Source organism: Pezoporus occidentalis, unplaced genomic scaffold (genome assembly GCF_034315485.1).
Source record: "Pezoporus occidentalis ecotype Australia unplaced genomic scaffold, CSIRO_AGI_Poc_V1 ctg1, whole genome shotgun sequence".
Classification (NCBI taxonomy): Eukaryota; Metazoa; Chordata; class Aves; order Psittaciformes; family Psittacidae; genus Pezoporus; species Pezoporus occidentalis.
Window position 1 is genome coordinate 10,798,796 of NW_026912778.1, and position 17,927 is coordinate 10,816,722.

At 41.8% G+C, this 17,927-nt stretch overlaps 1 protein-coding gene across 3 annotated transcripts in view; it reads left to right on the forward strand.

Moving 5' to 3' along the window:
* STOX2 (storkhead box 2) overlaps positions 1-17,927 on the forward strand; it is a 78,173-nt gene that overhangs the window by 19,896 nt on the left and 40,350 nt on the right. The window contains exon 2 of one of the 3 annotated variants that reach the window (XM_062628794.1): positions 8,723-8,804. The exons of 1 other annotated variant lie outside the window; for it this stretch is intronic. In XM_062628794.1, coding sequence (XP_062484778.1) covers positions 8,762-8,804 — 43 coding nt within the window. In that variant the 5' untranslated portion in view covers positions 8,723-8,761. Of the gene's footprint in view, positions 1-8,722; positions 8,805-16,554; positions 16,577-17,927 lie in introns of those variants that run through there. One more of the 3 variants, XM_062628937.1, reaches the window with a different exon arrangement.

The following is a 17,927-nucleotide window of genomic DNA, read 5'->3' on the forward strand; positions in this document are numbered from 1 at the left end:
GTGGGAAGTTTGACCTGTAAAATGTCAGTAAGTATGATGAGAATTCCAGAAAAACAAGATTAAGCCACTGATCCTGACCTACCGGCACATCTCTTTTACCACTAGCTCTATCAGATGAGAGTCCATCTGCAACAACGAGACCCTCTTGCTTTATCTCACCCTCACCTTTTCTGGACACTCTGCCCCCACCCGATGCACCCTGCTTTCAGGAGAGGTCCCTTCCCACAACTCTGCTTTCTGCTGCTGTATCACATAGGCAGAGCTTGAAGTGCAAGGCTTTGATGGTTTCAAGAAGCAAGACCAAGTTTGTTTTTACAGGGGAATCAAAACAAAGCTCTGACTGGTCAGCATAAACAGGGTGTCAAGACCTATTGGATTTTGGGCTGCAAGCAATTGCTTTTCAAACTACTTGCTGTGAATATTTAAATACTGTCATTGGCAAGAGAATATAATTTTTTTTAATTTATTTTTTGCTAGGTGGAGACATGTTGTCTCCATATGGATACATTTATTTGCACCCAAAAGTAGTGGTACTTCCCTCTCACCTGGTCAGGATGTTCTACTGGGGACTGTACAGTGCATTCAGACAAAGCTTAGTGCAAATCGGAGTGGCTTCTCAGTAAGGATGCAACAAGAAGTCATAGCAAATTGGAGTATTTTGAGTTTTTCTTGGTACCTTTTTATTAAGAAAAAAAATCTTAATTTAAAGATCAAAACCAAATGTGCACTGGTTATTGGCATGGCTTGTGTTTTTCATTTGTGGTAAGTGTAGTTGGTTTTGTTGATGTGGGGCCTTAGGGTTTGGGAGGGAGAGGTAATTGTGTTTATTTTTTTCATGAGCAATGGGATATTTTGGCTTCCAAGATGACAGTGGTATATTGAAGTAACAGTTTAAAGCTATTCAGATGCAAATGCATGTTTGTTGGGTAAGAGTCACTAGCTGACAACTGAAATAAAATGGTCTTGAATTCATTGACCTAACTTTATATACCAGGTAGCAAAGAATCTTCATCCTAGAAATATAAATTCCAGTGTTAAATATGACCTGGGATGCTACTTTTCTCCCATTCTTAAGCCATTCATTGAAAAGAAGGAAAAGAAAAAAGAAACTAAGAATTAAGATTACTCTGACCTTCAGTTTAGTCATTCTTCTATGCAAAAAGGAATGTTTTTAAATCATGTGGCTCACTTATGTTGCACTTGTGTTCCAGTGTTCCACACTGTTCTAATTCAGAGCATTCGGGATTTTGAAGTAGTTTAGTCAGACTTTTATACTTAAACTAAAATAAATAGGCATATGGTAAGTAGAAGAACATATATTCACTGTGCTGCCTCCAAATTCTTTTGAGGTCAAGAATCTGAAAACAGGAACCTGTAGCGTGGCTTGTGAACACAATAGGAACAGCTGGTGCTCAGCACTTTTGAAAACGAGGTCACTTTATTCTTGGTTGAAATGTGCAAAATGGGTCATGTGGGCATAGGCAGAAGGCAAAGGCAAAGCACGTGGCCATTTATTACCAGTTTGTCCATGTTTCCAGAACTAGCTGGTTGAAAGGATTCAGTTAAACAAGGGACACTGGGGTAGGTCTCGGTTTCCCCCAACTTTGAAAGCGTAGCTCCCACTAGGAAAGTAGATTGCTGCTATGTATTTACAGAGGTCTGCTCATCCTAAGTATGACATCATCCATATTTTCTGCAGCCACCCATCCCTTGTGTGCCTTTCTGCTTGTCCTTCACATAACCTACTTTAGGAAACACTGCTCTATTGTACAGTCCTTGGGAACGCTGCCTCTTCACCAGTCTCAGCCCAGGGACTTCCCTGGTCCTGACAGCAAAACAAAGGAGAAAATACCAACCGAACATGCACAAAACCCATAGCATCGTCAGCAAAATCTAAAGGTGTATTAGGAAGGACAACAAGAACTCTGCTTAGACTTGACCATTGTGTTTTCATTAGAAATATTCTGTGCAAATTATATGTAAGTTGGGATTCTGCACTTTTGGTTAGCTGAACTGCTGTTGCTAACACATACAAGGTGGTGGTACAAATCATAGGATACAGGTATCTCAGTGTTTGCAGATTTGAGACCTGATAATGGTCGCTTTTGATTGTTGCGTGCCATGCGTCAGAAGTTTAGCATGGGAACTGGTATGTATTTTCAATTGGAGTGTGCAGGTCTTGGGTTCCAGACCCTGCCTCCAGTCATCCCAGTAGCCTCTACAAATCGCCATCCAACTGAGCACCTGGAGGGTCAGGTTCATAGAAAAAATCAGATTGAAAGGGATCTCATGTGATTATATTCCAAACTCTTCCTTGTGAATTAAGCCATTCCTCTTAAGTGGAGATGAATATTTGTGCACAAAGAATATTTTTAAATTAAATTAAATTCTGTTAATGTAGTTGGGAAATAGTACATGTAAATCCCATTGGCCTTAAACAAAAACTTTAATCCCATGTTAAAATAAATTGCCCGCCCCATTGAAGGACTACCCATTTTTATTGTTAATGACTTTACCTAGAAGTGAGTCTCGTTACTTGAGGCCTGTTTTATGCTATTTCTTGCTTTAATTGCAAAAAAAAACCCTGATTTCGTTGATCATGTAATACTTCTGTATCATTGTTCTCATTCTTTGTGCTGTTTTGCGTCCAGTGGCTGAAATAACCAAAGAAAGTATGTTGTGACATTATCAAGAATAAACAAAACAGAAGAAAGCTGTTCTCAAATCGTGTGCATTATGCCTCCCAAGATGGACCTGTGCTAGAGTTAGCCAGGGCTGCATCTCATAGCTAGCACCAAATTTCAGAATTGCCCATGAGAATGCTTCTCATTCCCTTATTATTATTGTGAATTTAATTTACTGAGGCAAGCTTGGTCATTGCCTTCATACAAGTGAGGTACTTTGCCTGCCTAAACCAAGCATTTTGGCTAGTTTGTAACAAAAGCTGTCAAAAAGAACATGGAGGAAGATGTTGAAGTGGTAGTGGCAGCAGTGCAGTGAGTTCTGGACTGCCGAAGCAGAATACAGGCAGGTAGCTCCATGGCTGGCAAAGTGAAGCCAGGGCTAAGCTGGGATATCAGCACACATAGTCGCAGAATACTGTTGCTTGTATGACATGTTAGTTGTAGGTTTGTTTTGAGAAGTGTTTCTCTTCCATCAAAGAAACTTTAATTGAACTATATCGAAGTATTCAGTAGCAACTAAGTAGTTAATATGAGGATTCAAAATGGGTCAGTTGGGGTTTTTTTTGTCCTCTCTACCACGAGGTGTTGAAATCTTTCAGCAGCCGTAACCGCTATCTTGTGATAGCATGTGGCTTTACTACTTTCAGTTTCACCGGTAGAGGAAAGCACTTAAAAAGTGAAGCGTAAGGTTCCCACAGTGTCTTTCTGTTTCCAGGGTTTGCCGTGGATGAATTGCTGCACTGAAGAATGATTAATCACTAGCTGGGAGGTGGAACAAGGGTGGCTGGCATAGCAGACAGAAGCAAAATTGTCTGCTGGACTCCCAGATGAATGGGCTGTGTCTGGAGGAGCAGTGCCGGTGTCTGTCTTGTTTTCGTGTCGTGAATTGTGTCTCCCTTTCGACTTCATCCCAGGTTCAAGTAGATGGTTTTCAGGTCGCGAGGGAAACTGCTGCAGCTTTTGCAGTCATTGTAATGGATTCTTGCTTTCCTAAAAGGGTAACAGTGGTATTTACTAGTCATTCCACAGTGCGTCTTGTATTTCATTTCATCCTCAGTTGAAACTGTTACTGGACTAAAAAATGTAACAGTTTGTAAGTTACTTCTGTGGGATTTAACATGTAGTCATTTCTGTGCTTGCAGGAGTTGTTCGCTAAAGGAGAGGTGTATGTGGTGCGGGTTCTGTTTAGAAAAGAACCATTTCTTAATGGCATGCCTGCAGTATCTCTTTACATGACTATGTGTTTCCTACTCAGAGCTGAAAGGTTTGTGCATGTGTTACATGGATAAAACTGTTTGGTGCCCTGTAATAATGGAGCGGTGATTTTGGAACTTTGTATTGCATAATACATTTCACTTGAAGTGGCTAGTTTTCTTCTCAACTTTCTGCACAGCCAAGACTTGAAAGAAACTCTCCATCAAAGTGTAAATATCAATATAAGTAGGCTGAAAGCCAGTTCTAGTTGTGCTTTAAGTATAGTAATTGGGAACATGTAGACTGAATGTGTGTCCCCTTAATATGGAGCAAGAGGGATAGAAGAGTAGCTCTTTAAGCCCCTGCTCTGCCTAGAAGAAAAATGTCCTCAGTGCAGAGACTGGAAGGCAGTCTTAGGGATCCTTTTAGAGGACAGTGCACAAGCCCTAAGTAGGGTAACTTAGGGGGGGGGAAAAAGAAGGTTTATTCCTGGGTAGAACTTCTGCATGCTGTAGAGCTTCAGGTAGATGGTTGCAATCAAACCCTACTGAGACCACAGAGCAGGGCAAGGGCAGGAAGCCCAAAGTGGGTGATGTCAGTAGTCAGCAATGAAAGGAGACCAGAGCAAACCTGCTGTGCTAGATGTATGTCCTGCAACAAGAAAATTGCCCTGGTCAAACAGCTTCCTGCCTATCAACTCTTCCCAAGTCAAACTTACGGCACTTCACTTCTTTACATACCTAAGGTAGTGGCTGCATAACAGTTCTGATGTCTTTCATTGTGAAATGCACTATTGCAGCTTGCCATACTTAGTGTTGGATGATGTGTTGAATTCCTTAATTTAAAAACCATTCAGGTTGTAATTAGTTTTGTTTGCAATAATCTGGTACTAGGTGTTGTAAGAAATGGGACTGAACATCTTACCTGTGCTGGTCTTTCCCACCTGCTCCCAACCTCCACCCCAGCACTTACTTGTCTGTAGAAGAAAAGTTTATTCAACAAGTGATGCATGTTTGCATGTATGTATATAGCATAAATACACAAACTTGATTCTGCACTTTCTTTCTGTGCTTTTTTTGTTCTGTACCATTTAGTTTATTTCAATGCAGCATACTTGGGTACCGAATGCTGCATCTGCTTTGTTAGATTTGTGGAGTGTTTTACATTTTTAAGTGAAAGCTGTGGGGGCCTATATAGATTCTTTGTTATGCATATGAGCACATTATGCAGGCTTGCTTTATTCTATCTTGATGAGGCTTGCTTTAAGTGCTTTTGCTTTTTGTGCTATGAGTTAAATCAGATGCATGATGCTTTTGTTTTGGTTTTGTGGACAGGTGACTCCCAAACTCTGAAACCCATCTAATCTCCCTGTGAACAATGTCATTATGAATACTTATATGAATACATATTTTTACTATCATTTCGTATGCTTCCTGTCTCTGAGCAAAATTCAGTTGAAATACTCATGGAGATCAAGCACAATGTTTTGTTAATACTGCTACGATGGATTTGCATTCTCACTTCATCAAATTAATACATTTTTTCCCAGTGATAATACTGTGGTCTTCAAGTATTTGGTGCAAGATACTTTTGTCTCTCTCTTTTTCAAGAGTATTTTGACATGCAAACTGAAGCCTGTGCTGGTTTAAATAACTTCTTACAGTAACTGGTATCTGTCACATTGTAAAGGCACTGCTGATTCTGCGGGAAAACAGCCGGAAGCACTGGAGGAGACAATTTCTTAGGACCCATAATGATGGTGAAATTCTGGTTTAGCCTGACCTCTGCTGGGTAACCCTTAGACTTGACCCTTCCTTTCTACCCAAACCCAACCCAGCTTTCCCTTTCTGCTGACAGTGAGCCATTACCTTCCCTATCCTTTTTGGTTATGTACAAAAGAGCTGAATTAAACCAACCTCTGTAAGTGATGCATAAATAGTTCATTTTTGTTGAAAAATTATTATTAAAAAAAAAGAGGAGTGATTCTTAACCTTCTGTCATTCAACCATTGTCTGATACTGAGAACCTGTGCGTGTATGTTAGGGATATGTGTATAAATGGAGAAAACTGTTGGTAAGATAGACGGAGCCTGTCTATTCTGAAATGAATAGTCCTGTCAGCAGCAAGGATGTAGTATGTTTTCTTAGCATTTAGGTCGCCTCTCTCAGTAATTTGATGTTAATGTCTGTTTTCCCAAGACACTGGGGAAGTAGAAGGAAAAACTGGGAATTGCCTGCCAGAATTTCCCAGAATAGCTGGAACTGTCTTACCACAGTGGCTAGTGAAGTCCCTCCATGATGTCTGCAAGGCTAGACTCAGTAATGTTTGCCTGGGGATGTTCAAGACAAAGCTGGGTTGCAGACCTGCTACCTGTCATCACTGAGGCTGGGAAAATGGGAAAAATGGAAATGTGGGGTACCATATTCTCGCATGTCAGCTTGAGTTGGCTGAGCAGTGCTGCAAGGAAAATGGTGTGCATACGCGGTTGTGGCACATGTTCAATATGGATCACTGTGCTGGGGATGTAAGTGATACTTTTTTTATGGGGTTTTAAGGAACTTTGAGAACTTGTTAAAAGCTATGACTGTAACTTGCTGATCTTTTCTTTCTTTTCTGAGCACTGACACCCATAGACTGTGAAACTAACCCAATTTGTTAACAAGCAAAAAACCTGGGAGGAAAAAAATTTGATAAAAGTTTTGAGGTCATTCTAGCTGCTTGTGCTCAGTTGTATTGTGGTTTAAACACGTAAAATAAAGGATGCCCTAGTGCATGGGAAAATAGGGCTTCTCATTTCTAACTGAGCTTATACTCCTCATGTAGGGGAGTACAGGCCCTGGTATGCGGAGCATAGGATTTGTTGAGGTAAACTATAATACCTGATTATATATTCACAGGAGACATTATTTGTTGCCTTTGTAGCTAAATGTATAACAAGAAATGGAGACTGGTAACCCATGGAGGCAGCCACTGGAAAATTAATCTACCTGGGGTCTCATAAACTGTCTTGAGCTTCTTCTTAACGAACAGTTCTCAGGTGATACATGCCTAGACTGGGAGAGATTACGGGTAGATATTAACAGGATGTTGAGCTAATCACTGACACAGAGCTGGTTTCCCTTCTTTCTTCACTTTGAACCTTAATTACATCCTGAGAATGGAGAGTGAACCAAGAAAGAAAAAAAAAACCAAACCCAAAACAAACAAACAAAACCCCAATCCAAAAATGAGTTCTTAGGAATCAATTTTGGATAGCCAGTTATGGGGTTGAAGTGAGGGTGCTGCTGCCTGGAAGGTATTCTGAATCCTGCGGTAACCTGGGTAGAAATCGTTCCTCTCTGCACCAGATTGTCCCATGATTGGAGGTGCCAAACAGCATTTGGAGACTCTGGATTCCACCCCACTTCTAGTTCTGCCATCCCGCAGGCCAGCAGCCCAGGGCTGTATCAAAATGGATGCCTGTAAAATGTGTTCAGGATGCTCAGCCTGTTAGGGGTGCGGGCCAGCCTAGGCCTTCTGCTCTGGTTTTCACTTGTCATCCCCCAAAGGCCATCCCTTCATTTCTCTTAGTCAAGTAAAGAGCTTCTTCGTTTTGCCTCGTTGGTCTCAGTTGCCAACGGGACCGTTGTGCTGATGTGTGCTTGCTTGTAGGTCTCCCCCAGTCATAGACTTGTCCAGTTTTTCTTCGGAGGAAAAGCATTTTCCAGACACCTTCCCCTTTAAATGCCTGTGCTTCATAATGAATGCCGTTAGCGTCTACTGGGATACATCCGTTTCCCTAACGCTGTGGACTTTTTTTCTCTCAGGAATTTAAAAACAGACGCTTTGTCTCTTTTTTCCTCTTTATAACTCTTTAGATATGTTCCCCTTCCCAAACAACCCATCTTCCCTCCTTCTGGAAGAGCATTTCACCTTTCTCATTCAATCATGTGTTCTTCTGCTCCCCCCCCCCCCCCCCCCCTTCCAGGCAGGATAGAGGATAGAGCACCTTTCTAATCACCCATACTTTTTATCTTCTTTCTGAATCTTAAGCAAAGCCTGTCTGATCTCTGTGTGTGTGCTGGAGCAGAACACGCCAGCATCAGGCCAGGGTGAGGCTGAAAGCAAAATCACGGAAACAGTGATTGAGAGTTGTCATGAAAGCAAAAAGTTAACTTTGTGATTCATTATCTTCTCACACAAGCTAGAAGGTTCTTTCCGTGTTTGTACGTTTGAAGTGCTTGCATTTTGAATGAGCTCAGGAGGTTTATCTGAAGAGGTAAGGTACTAGATTGAGAATTTTTAAGTGCACTGTTTGAGCACATTCATGTGTTTTGGAGTGTGGCATTTGTCAGTTTGTCACATCAGAACATTTAAATTGTTTTCTTTTGGGGTTCTTTTGTTTGGCTTTGTTTGTTTTTTTTCTTTTTTTAAGGGGGTGCAGGGAGGGTAGTCAGAGAATCAGGATAATGGCTTTAACAAATGGAAATAGTCCAGGCGTTATTAGAAACACATTTGAAATCACTTTAACCCATACAGTTTTGTGTGCATCCTTTGAGTATGTAATAGAATGCACAAAATAAACTCCTCTGAAGAGGCTGCATGGCTTCATCCATGGTATCCCTGAAAGACAGTAATTTTCTTTTTCCTTTTTTTTTTTTTTTTCCTTTCAACATGCTTGGAATCTACCTGGATTTTTGTGGCTGCTCCCTACAAGGTATGAGATCCAGTCAGATAAAGTAGAAGTTCAGGATGAAGTTTCTAGCTAAAATCCTTTTCTGCCTCTTAAAGTTTGTCTGTGTCTTAGTTTATTGCACTTTCAGAAAGTTGGTGCTACTTTTTAATGGATATTTTATTTTTTTCAGTTAATAGCTGGTTAATGAATAGCCCTGACTGTTAGAAGAATGATGCATCCAATACAACAGAAGCATGGGGACATTCCCAGTGGTATGTCTGCCTTGTTTTGTGAGACACTATCCATCATTAAATTTTCATTTAAAACAGCGGGTGTTAGGTGCTCATCTTGTGGGAGGCAATAAGAATGTTTGGGACCTTCTCATTCACATCTTGGTCATAGATAATTAATATTAAATGATGCTATTAAGGATCTAGGCTTCAATAAGAGACTGTAAAGAGACTCAAATAATCTCTATATTCTTGACCACAATGTTAAGGCATAAGATCACAGAGAGGACAGAAAAATGCCTGAATGTTGTGTCCAGCTTCAAGAACCTGTCCACTAGTTAGATCCTCTTTTGACAATGCTTGGTTTTTACTGCTATTTGATATGTTCACTAACAGTGAGAAAATGCTGGCTTTTCATGGGCTTTGAGTGTTGATAAGCTTTAAGGCAGAACTACAGCAGATCTTTAAAACAGTCTTGGAGGTTTTGCCATGCAACAACCAAAACTCATTTTTACAGATTATTTTAGTACGTGTTAGAAATTGGCGACACGATGTTTTCTTAGCATGATCTATTCACTTAAAGAAAGGTTACCCTTTCCGATCCCTTGAATATCAAAGTAGGAACAAACTGAGGGCTGGCAGTCCCTTCCTACAGAAATGGTAAACTCTCCAAATCATTCCCAGGAGCAGCCTGTCTGCTCATGAGGCTCCCTGTTCACTCAAGTTGCTTAATCTGCAGCCATATACCACGTCCCAGCCTGACCTGAAAAAACCCTGCTAGTTCCACATTGTTACAGCAGCAAGCTTGGGCTGCTAAGCTTGACAGTGTCCCTCAGAGCTGATAAGCAGCTCTCAAGGCGGGGAGGATGAAATCACACTCTAGACAACTTCCCTGTTCTGGTTCCTTTGCTTAGGGCTTGTCTTTATCGCTTCAGAATCAAGATCTGAAATTAAAAATAAACATTTCCAAAGCAGTCCTGCTGCCCTGCAGGGGTTTGTCTTAATGCTTGCTCCTTTGTAGCCTGTCTTCCAGGTATTCAGATGCTTCTCCAGCTACATTCCCGCAGCTGCCTTCTGGTAGGGGCCTGAATCTGAAGGGTGGGGCCTTTGGGTGGGGTCCCATCTCTTGCTGCTGCTGCAGATGACTGTTAAAAAGTTTTTACAAATAGTTCTGGATGCATTTTTTTAAACCAGGTTTTGTCACTACTAGTCCCCTAGAAGGCTGTGCCATTACCCTGCTGCTGATCTGGCTAGCAGTCTTGGTCTCGGTTCCTATCTGAATTTTCTGTTTGCTGAACCAACACTCTTTTCTGGGTGATGCATGGTGAGCATCTCCCCCACGGCTGGCTGGCTTTACTCTTTACTGTCCATTCTGCCTGAATGGGTAGCTTAGCATAAGAAAGTGGTCAACTTATGTGGTGCAAAATGAGGTGGGTTTTAACTTATATTTTAAATTAGTAGAATTATTAGTAGAATTATTGAGACAGTCATGCTTTAGATGCTGACTTAGTCTTTGGAAAGAATCCATTCTACACTTCATCAGCTGTTCCCTTTTAGTTTCTTTTCAGTTTGTTTTTTCTGTAAGTGTTACAGACAAGATCTCTGTCTCAGACTTAAAATATTCCTGCTTTCTTTCTGAAACATTTCTTCAAGCTCTTTTTTATTTTTTGAATGCATGAGGTGCTTAATGCCCTCAATCTGCATGAAAATGTTTTGTATATGACTCTAAAAACTCCCTTAGGACTGTAGACTTTTTTAAAATGGAACAATTTAAACATTTTCCACACAAATGGGCACGTGGGGCAAATGTCATTATAAAAATTGTAATATTGGTTAGATATTGTCACTGTTTTCTGGTTGGGTTTTTTTGTTTTTCTTTAAGATCTGCCTCTCTAGTCATGGTGGAAATTACAAGTCAGATATTGTCAGCATGATTTCTATTACTAGCAGAGAAGTAATGAGTTGGTAAGGCTAGGAGGTTAGATGTTAGTAAGAAAGATAAACAATAGATAGATAGTCTTCTGTGCTTCAGTCAACATGGTGCAGGTGTTGAAGCTGATGTAATGGTGTTGCTGCTTCCCTACTCTGAGTTGTACATACATATTTATAAACACATGCAAATCAATCCAGTATTGCGTTTGCGAGATAAATTAACAAAACAGGGACTGAGCTGCAGAACAAGTCAAAAATGCTTCAAGTTCAAATCCTGCTCAGACTGAATGAAAATTTTCAGTTGAAACTAATGTGTTAAGATTCTCAAGTTTCGCATAAGGAAATGGATGATACTGGATATTCTTGTAAAGATATATGTTGAAATTTGTGTTGTAAAACTTGAGGCTTACGTATGGTTGACTAGTAGACAGAAGCTCTGTTTTGTGGAGGTTTTTGGATTCTAAGGAAATTGTTTTCTGATTTGAAACAGAATTCTAATGTAGTCAGATTTCACGTGGAAGAAAATCTTAATCCCAGGATTTTTAGGGCAGATGAAATACTGAATTCCAGCAGAATCAGACTGTTTTGTTTCAAATTTGACTGTTTAAATGTTTTAAATATTGTTCTACCTAATGAAGCCTTTCAGAAGAAACTAATGTGAAGGGAAAGAAACACTTCATGTAGGAATACAGTAACAGGAAGTTCTGACTTTTGTCAAAATATTTCTCCCTCTCTCCAAAATGAGTATTTCACAATATAAGTATGTTTTTCTGTTACATTTGAATATCAGTGTAATTGTATTCTACACAGTAGGACATCATTCATGTGAAGCCATTCTTTATGTGTGTCATCTGTCGTTCTGGGAAGATAACTCCAGCAGCTGGGTGGAGAAATGCGGGCTTTGCCTGTCTTCCCCTGCATGTTATTTTCCACTTGAATGGTTGGTATCTGATGTCTAATAGACCATATTCCTTGGGAAACTCAGTTATAGCTTGTGATGGTTTTTAACAGATCCTTGTTACTTTTGATGAAAATGGGTACATGCTGTCTCTGTCAGAACAGCACTATTTTTAACACATTCTTGGAATGGGTGCTACTTAGATCCTTGTTTTTTCCAGCTATGTGTCCTTACTTTGTTCAAGTGTCAATGGGCTGTTGGATATGACAAACTATGCTTGCTTTTGCAAACTCTGCCCCTTGTAAATAAAACCAGTGTGGGTAGGCGTGAACGCAGGTGCTGTTAAACCAGATGATTTTAGTAAGCCTTTTTAAAACACTGAAAATTCCAGCTGTTACATGGACTTGCTGTCAGGATGATGACTGTCATTTCTGTGGTGAGTGGTCATGCTGCAATGCAGTTTAATGATAAATGAGCAGTGCTTACATTTAACTAGTTACCTCCAGAGCAGGATGTCCTGCTTCTCCGTACCTGCATTGCTTGTGGGCTACTGCCTCCTACTTTGCTCTGGGTCAGGGCCCCTTCTGTCCTAACAGGGTACCCAGTCAGGGTTTGGCATAAAATATTCAGTGCTTTTTGGCAGGGCTAGCCTTCTGTTGGGTTAGCTCCCTAAACTAACTCATGCAGGAGTATCAGCCATAAATGCTGGCAATCCTGGAGTTGGTAAGGAAAGCAATGGTTTAGTCTTTAGCTTGGTTAGATCTATTGTGCAGTTAGGCATCTATGTGTACTTTCTGTATAAGGACTTACAGTTTCCTGTGAACAAAGGAGAAATAGCTCAAAATACCACCAGCCTGGTGATAGATTCCTCATGCCATCTGAAGTAGCAGTGATGGCATCTGGTCAACAGTGTTTTCAGTGTTGGTCCAGAGGATTTAGCTGAAAACTGATGTTAGCAATGGCTTTGTTTTCCGCTGTAGGTCAGGCTGGGATATTTTGGTCTTACTGACGCTTACCCAAATGTACCTGTTGTCAGTGCAGCTGAACAAGGGTTGAGTGCTATGTTTTGAGCGCACAGTTCAGTTTTTGGTTTCTCCAGAGCTGTTGCGGGGAGTTTGGTTCTGATTCCACTGCTTAGATGTTTTGCTGATTGAAAACACTTGATAGCCTAGGGTTTTAAGTACAGAGTATATAATTTCTTAATTTCTGATGTATGCATCTGACATGAGTGTTTCAGGAGCAATATGGGTATACATGGAGGGGTTTATTGCTTGTTTACTATCTCTGTTATACATGCAAGATTTCTGGCATGGGGGAGACCATTTTGCATTAACTATTCAGTAAGGCTTTCCAGATGCGTAGATTTAAATAAATAAAGTCTAAAAGGGCCAAACATATGTCTAGGATATACTGGGTACTGGGGACTGTAATCATGACTTCATTTTATATAGACAGATCAAAGCTAACTCTGACCTAGTGTCAGCTCTGTTAACATAAGCAGTGTGACTGCTGCATCAGTGTTCAACATAGACTATTTGTATGACAAAACCTATGTGAATGGTCAGGGAGATACCCCACATAGATAGTGTGAAGCTGACTCAAGCACATTTCCATCTGCTACCCTTGGCTTTTGAATTCAAAGCTGTTTTCCTAATGGCAGCTAAATAGTGCCATTTGGAGAATCCTGACAATTAGCCTGCAGGAATGAGGTGTGCTGGACCTGCCCTGAAGCTTTTCCTGGTGGCTGGAAGAATTCAAGTGTGTTTGAGGGTCTCCTGGAGTTCTTCCTGGTCAGTGCAGGCCTCAAATTGATTCTTGCTGTAACTAATTTGCTTGATGATCATCTGTTAGTTCAGTTCAGGTTGACTTTTTTGAACCTCCATCTGAGAGAGGTGGGAAGTTGGAACAAATTGAGTGCCTAGCCTAGTTTAATCTTTGCCATAATCTTTTCTTTCTAGCAGCAAAGGGGAAAAGAACAAAAACATTGGTAAACTTACAGCAAAAATCCATAATTTTACTATCTGGGCAAATCTTACATGTTAAAAGTAGTAGTTAGATCATTCCAGGCTTCCAGTGAGCAGAAACTGTGAAACTGTGTGGAGAAAGTTAAGGAATCTTTAGCTTTTGGATACTGCAGAAATATGCTAGCACCAGACTTTCTTTTTTTCTTTAATTTCCTTTAAATAAAAACAAGACATGCCAATAGAAATGGTGGCTTTGATTGCAGACTTATCATCCTTAAGCTCATAGTCAAGGCACATCTTCTATGGATTGTGCAATTTGGTTGAGCAGTTGCTAGTTTAGCTGTAAGCTGTTGTCAGTCATCTTGTCCTCCCTGGTTGTTCGCCAGGTTCTTCCTCCTGTACTTGAGGAAAAAGGAAACCATGGATGTCTAATAACAGAAGGCGCTTGGTTGGCCCAAAGCCAAATACCAAAACTGATAAAATCATTATGAGCCTTTTTTCTTTTTCTATTATTTTGTTTCCTTCCAAAGGAACCTTTTAAATAGGAAAAATAGCTAAATAGGATAAGTATGTAAAGCTGAAGATCACAATGAGAAAGTGATCTCATGCTTCCATGGCCTCATAGATTGTATCTGAAACACGGCTCTGTCTGAACTAGGCTGTGAATTTCTTGGGGCAGGGATGATATTCTTCAGATCGTATAAAATGCCAGACACTGCTGATCTCACCCACTATGAACCATTTCCTCATAACCAGCTTGTAGAGGAAGTCATGGGCTTCAGTGGCATTAGTGAAGGAAGGATGGTAGCCAGCATTTGAAGGTCTCAGAGATTAATGGCAAAAGAGGAGCCAAAACAATAGTATGGGAAGTTGCTGCAAGGGCAAGAAAATGCTTTGGACCCAATATGGTGGTATGCCTCTTTAAAATCCTTCATGCTGTCTTTGCTTGTAGCTTTTATGCTGAGACATGACCTGCGATTTCCAGTATGCCAGAGGTTGCTTGATTATAGGCGTTGCCTGCTGTTGCTTTTTTATACTGCTTGGCATAGGGAAATTTGATTTAGATAGGATTTTTTAGGTTTTTTTGTTTGTTTGCTTTTTCACTTTCAGCTGTTTGTTAAGAATGAAAGGGTTGTGCCGGTGGTCTTACAGGTTGTGTGTGCATTTCCAGTGTGTAGTTGAAGGGTGAAGGAGATCCTAGCACTTGTGCTGCCATGTAGTAGTTCTCAGTCTTGCTTAGAGTGGTGGCAGTTGCCTTTCAGAATTGGTATTATTCTGCTGTGTTACCTTCTTAATCTTTTTTGCCATTGCTCAATCAGAAAGTTTCCGTTTCTTTCAAGTTAGCTAGCTCCAGTAATGGGTTGCATGTGAAAGTATGGAATAAAAGCATTTGTGCAGCTTCCTTAAGTAATTCAAATTGTGAGTGAGCTCATAAAGGGAAGAACATTGAAATTCAGTCTGAATCAGTGGTTAATTGGCTGCTAGTCTGATCTCAGCTTCCCTTGTGCCTGAATACTGGAGAAGGATGAGGTCATGGTGCTGATTCTTGACCACAGCATGCTGCAGACCTCCTGTGTCTTACCAGGGCTTGCATCAGCCACTTTCCAAACACTGAGTTACTCTGACACAAATACTGCTTTAGCTTTCTCCTAAACATCTTATCAGCTTGGTCTGATTGGGCTGTATATGTCGCTGGTGCCTGTGGACTGTGAGACACACCAGCCCTAAAAAGTCAAGAAGCTCCTGTAAATCACTTGTGAAGAAAGCCTTTGGCCCAGGTTCAGAGCAAAGTTCAAATTCATCCGCAGGGTCCACAGCAGGCACCTTTTGTTACCCTGCAATATACCTTTATAAACCAATTCTCCTCCTTGCTTTTAGTGTTTTTTATTCTTTTTAAGGCTATATAGTCAGACCATTTTTTAAGTGGAAGCAAGAAAGATGGAAAACGTGGTTTGGTTTAGCTTTCTGATACTCTCTACAGCTTTGGTTTTCAGCATGTGTGTTGGTCGCTATTTTTACAAAGCAGGTTTGAGTCATAGAACCTCCTGCATCTATTCAAAAGAGGTAGTGGATCTTCCTGCCCTTCTTGTACAAAACCACTTCCTTTATGGTTGTCTTTTTAGATGATAACTCCTTTTTTAAAAGGTGGAAAAGAAAAAGCAGCCCAAGTTTCTGTTCAAGTGTAGATTCTACCACAGTAGCTCCAGAGGGGAGTATTTTGCTATGGTCCTTTTCACCTTCTTAAGCATTAAAAGAAAGCAACAACAACCTTTGATCAGTTATGAAGCCAGGTAGAGTTAAATAGTTGCATAAAATGCTTGAAGGGTTTAACCTTTTGAAGAAGGTGGGTTTGGTTGCGGTGGCTGTTCAGATTTACTTCTAGCGGCAGCAGCACACGTCCCATCATGCTGCCACCCTCAGGGAGGCAAAGGGGGTTTTGTGCCTTCACCACTTTTCTGGGATTACCAAGCCCCTGCCGTGCCCTCGCTTCAGGTGGGAAGGTTTCTCATGAGGACAGAGTGCTGATACAGGAGTTGGATGCAAATCTGCTTTACCACCATGTAAAATCCCCAGCCTCAAACGAAAACACAAAGAAACCCCACGAACCCAAGCTCACACAAACTAATAAAAAAGTCTTTTACTTTTGTTTCTGAGCTGCACCTGGCTGGGACCTGGGTGGTTTCTGAGGCAGCAGCTGCACCACAGGGGAGCGAGTCCTACATCCAAAATGGCAGGGGCACAGGAAAACCACTGCCCCTGGTTTTGGTTGCAAATGCGTAGTGCAGAGGCGGGGGTAACATCGCATCTTCGAACTAGGTGATTATTGCTTTCCTCCCTTGTTTTGGGGGCCCTGAGCCGTTGCCAGATCTCCTGTGAGAGTTGGGAAGGGAGATGGTAGGACTGGCCCTGCACGCTGCCGCCACGCGTTGCCATGGCGACAGGCTGCCTTGCACCCGCGCGGGGTATGCCGGGCCGGGGGCGGGGCGGCCGCGCCTGAGCGCCGCCGGGAGGTGCCGCTGGTGAGGTACGGCGTCACCGGGCCGGGCCGGGCGGGCCGCGGAGCGCCGGGGAGCCTTCCTCCCCGTTTGTGTCGGTTATCCGCTTTGCTGCACAATAAAAGCTTCATCGGCAGCACGGGGTGGTGTGTGGCTGCGGTGCGCGTCTTTCCTTGGTTCCCGCAAGAGTGTGGGTTGGTGCGGCATTTTTGCCAGTGGGGCTGCCTCTCTCTCTGCGGGAGCATGCATGGTGCCTTATCTTTTGTAGTCGGGATTAGCACGGGGCGTATTGGAGGTTAACGTGCGCTGTACAGCAGCGGGACGCTAGGAAATTACCGTTCCGGTGGCATGTTGCCCTTCGGTGCGGGTTTGAAGAGGCGGCCCCGGTCAGCCCCCGCTTTGGCGCAAGCCGCCGGTTCGTGTTAAGGCAATATGTCTTACAGCGCTGCTGGGCTCTGCCGTTATCTACAGGCCTAGAAAGCTGTAGAAGTTAGTGGCAAAGCCAGTAAATCTGGTTTATCTAAGCACTTCCTTTGAGATTGTTGATTGCTACTGCTGGAGGGCAAAGAAACGAATAATGTTCTTAAATAGGTTACAGAATTTCAAAGTATATTTAAAACACTGTGCAACATCTTGTCAGTTTGTCTATGTTGTTTCTTCACAACGTTTTTAACTGTCATCCAACTGCAAAAGAGAGATGTAAATCTTCCTGGCTGGTGGGTGAAGAGAGCAAATCTTATACGGAACAGCTGAGGGAACTGGGGGGGGTTTAGTCTGGAGAACAGAAAGCTCAAGGGGCACCTTATCACTCCACAACTGACAGGAAGGTGTAGTGGGGTGAGAGTTGTTCTGTCGCTTGTTACGTGGGAGAAGAGACCAAGAGGTAACAGCCTCAAGCTGTGCTAGAGAGGTTTAGATAGGATATTAGGAAAAATTTCTTCACCGACAGGATGGTCAGGCATTGGAACAGGCTGCCCGGGAAAGGGGTGGAATTACTGTCCCTGGGAGTGTTCGAAGACTGTACAGATGAGGCCTTTAGTGACATGGTTTAGTGGTGGTCTTGGCAGTCCTGGGATAAAGGTTGGACGTGATGATCTTGAAGGTCTTTTCCAGCCTAGTTTAGTCTATGATTTTAAGTCTTGATCAGCTACTGCAAAGTTGTCCAATGCTTTCTTGAAGTCTTAGAATGGAAATTGGTATTAGTGCCTATGCTCAAAATGCTGGAAGTCTCTCCTTCAGCTCTGTGAGCTGCAAATAGACCCTTACTCAAAATTCTCCTGAAGTTGCAAGATGCTCTCACACTGCTTCACGGTTGCATCGCAGCTGAGGTTGTAAATTACAAACCAGGCTGTTTTAGGATTTTTAGATCTTAATC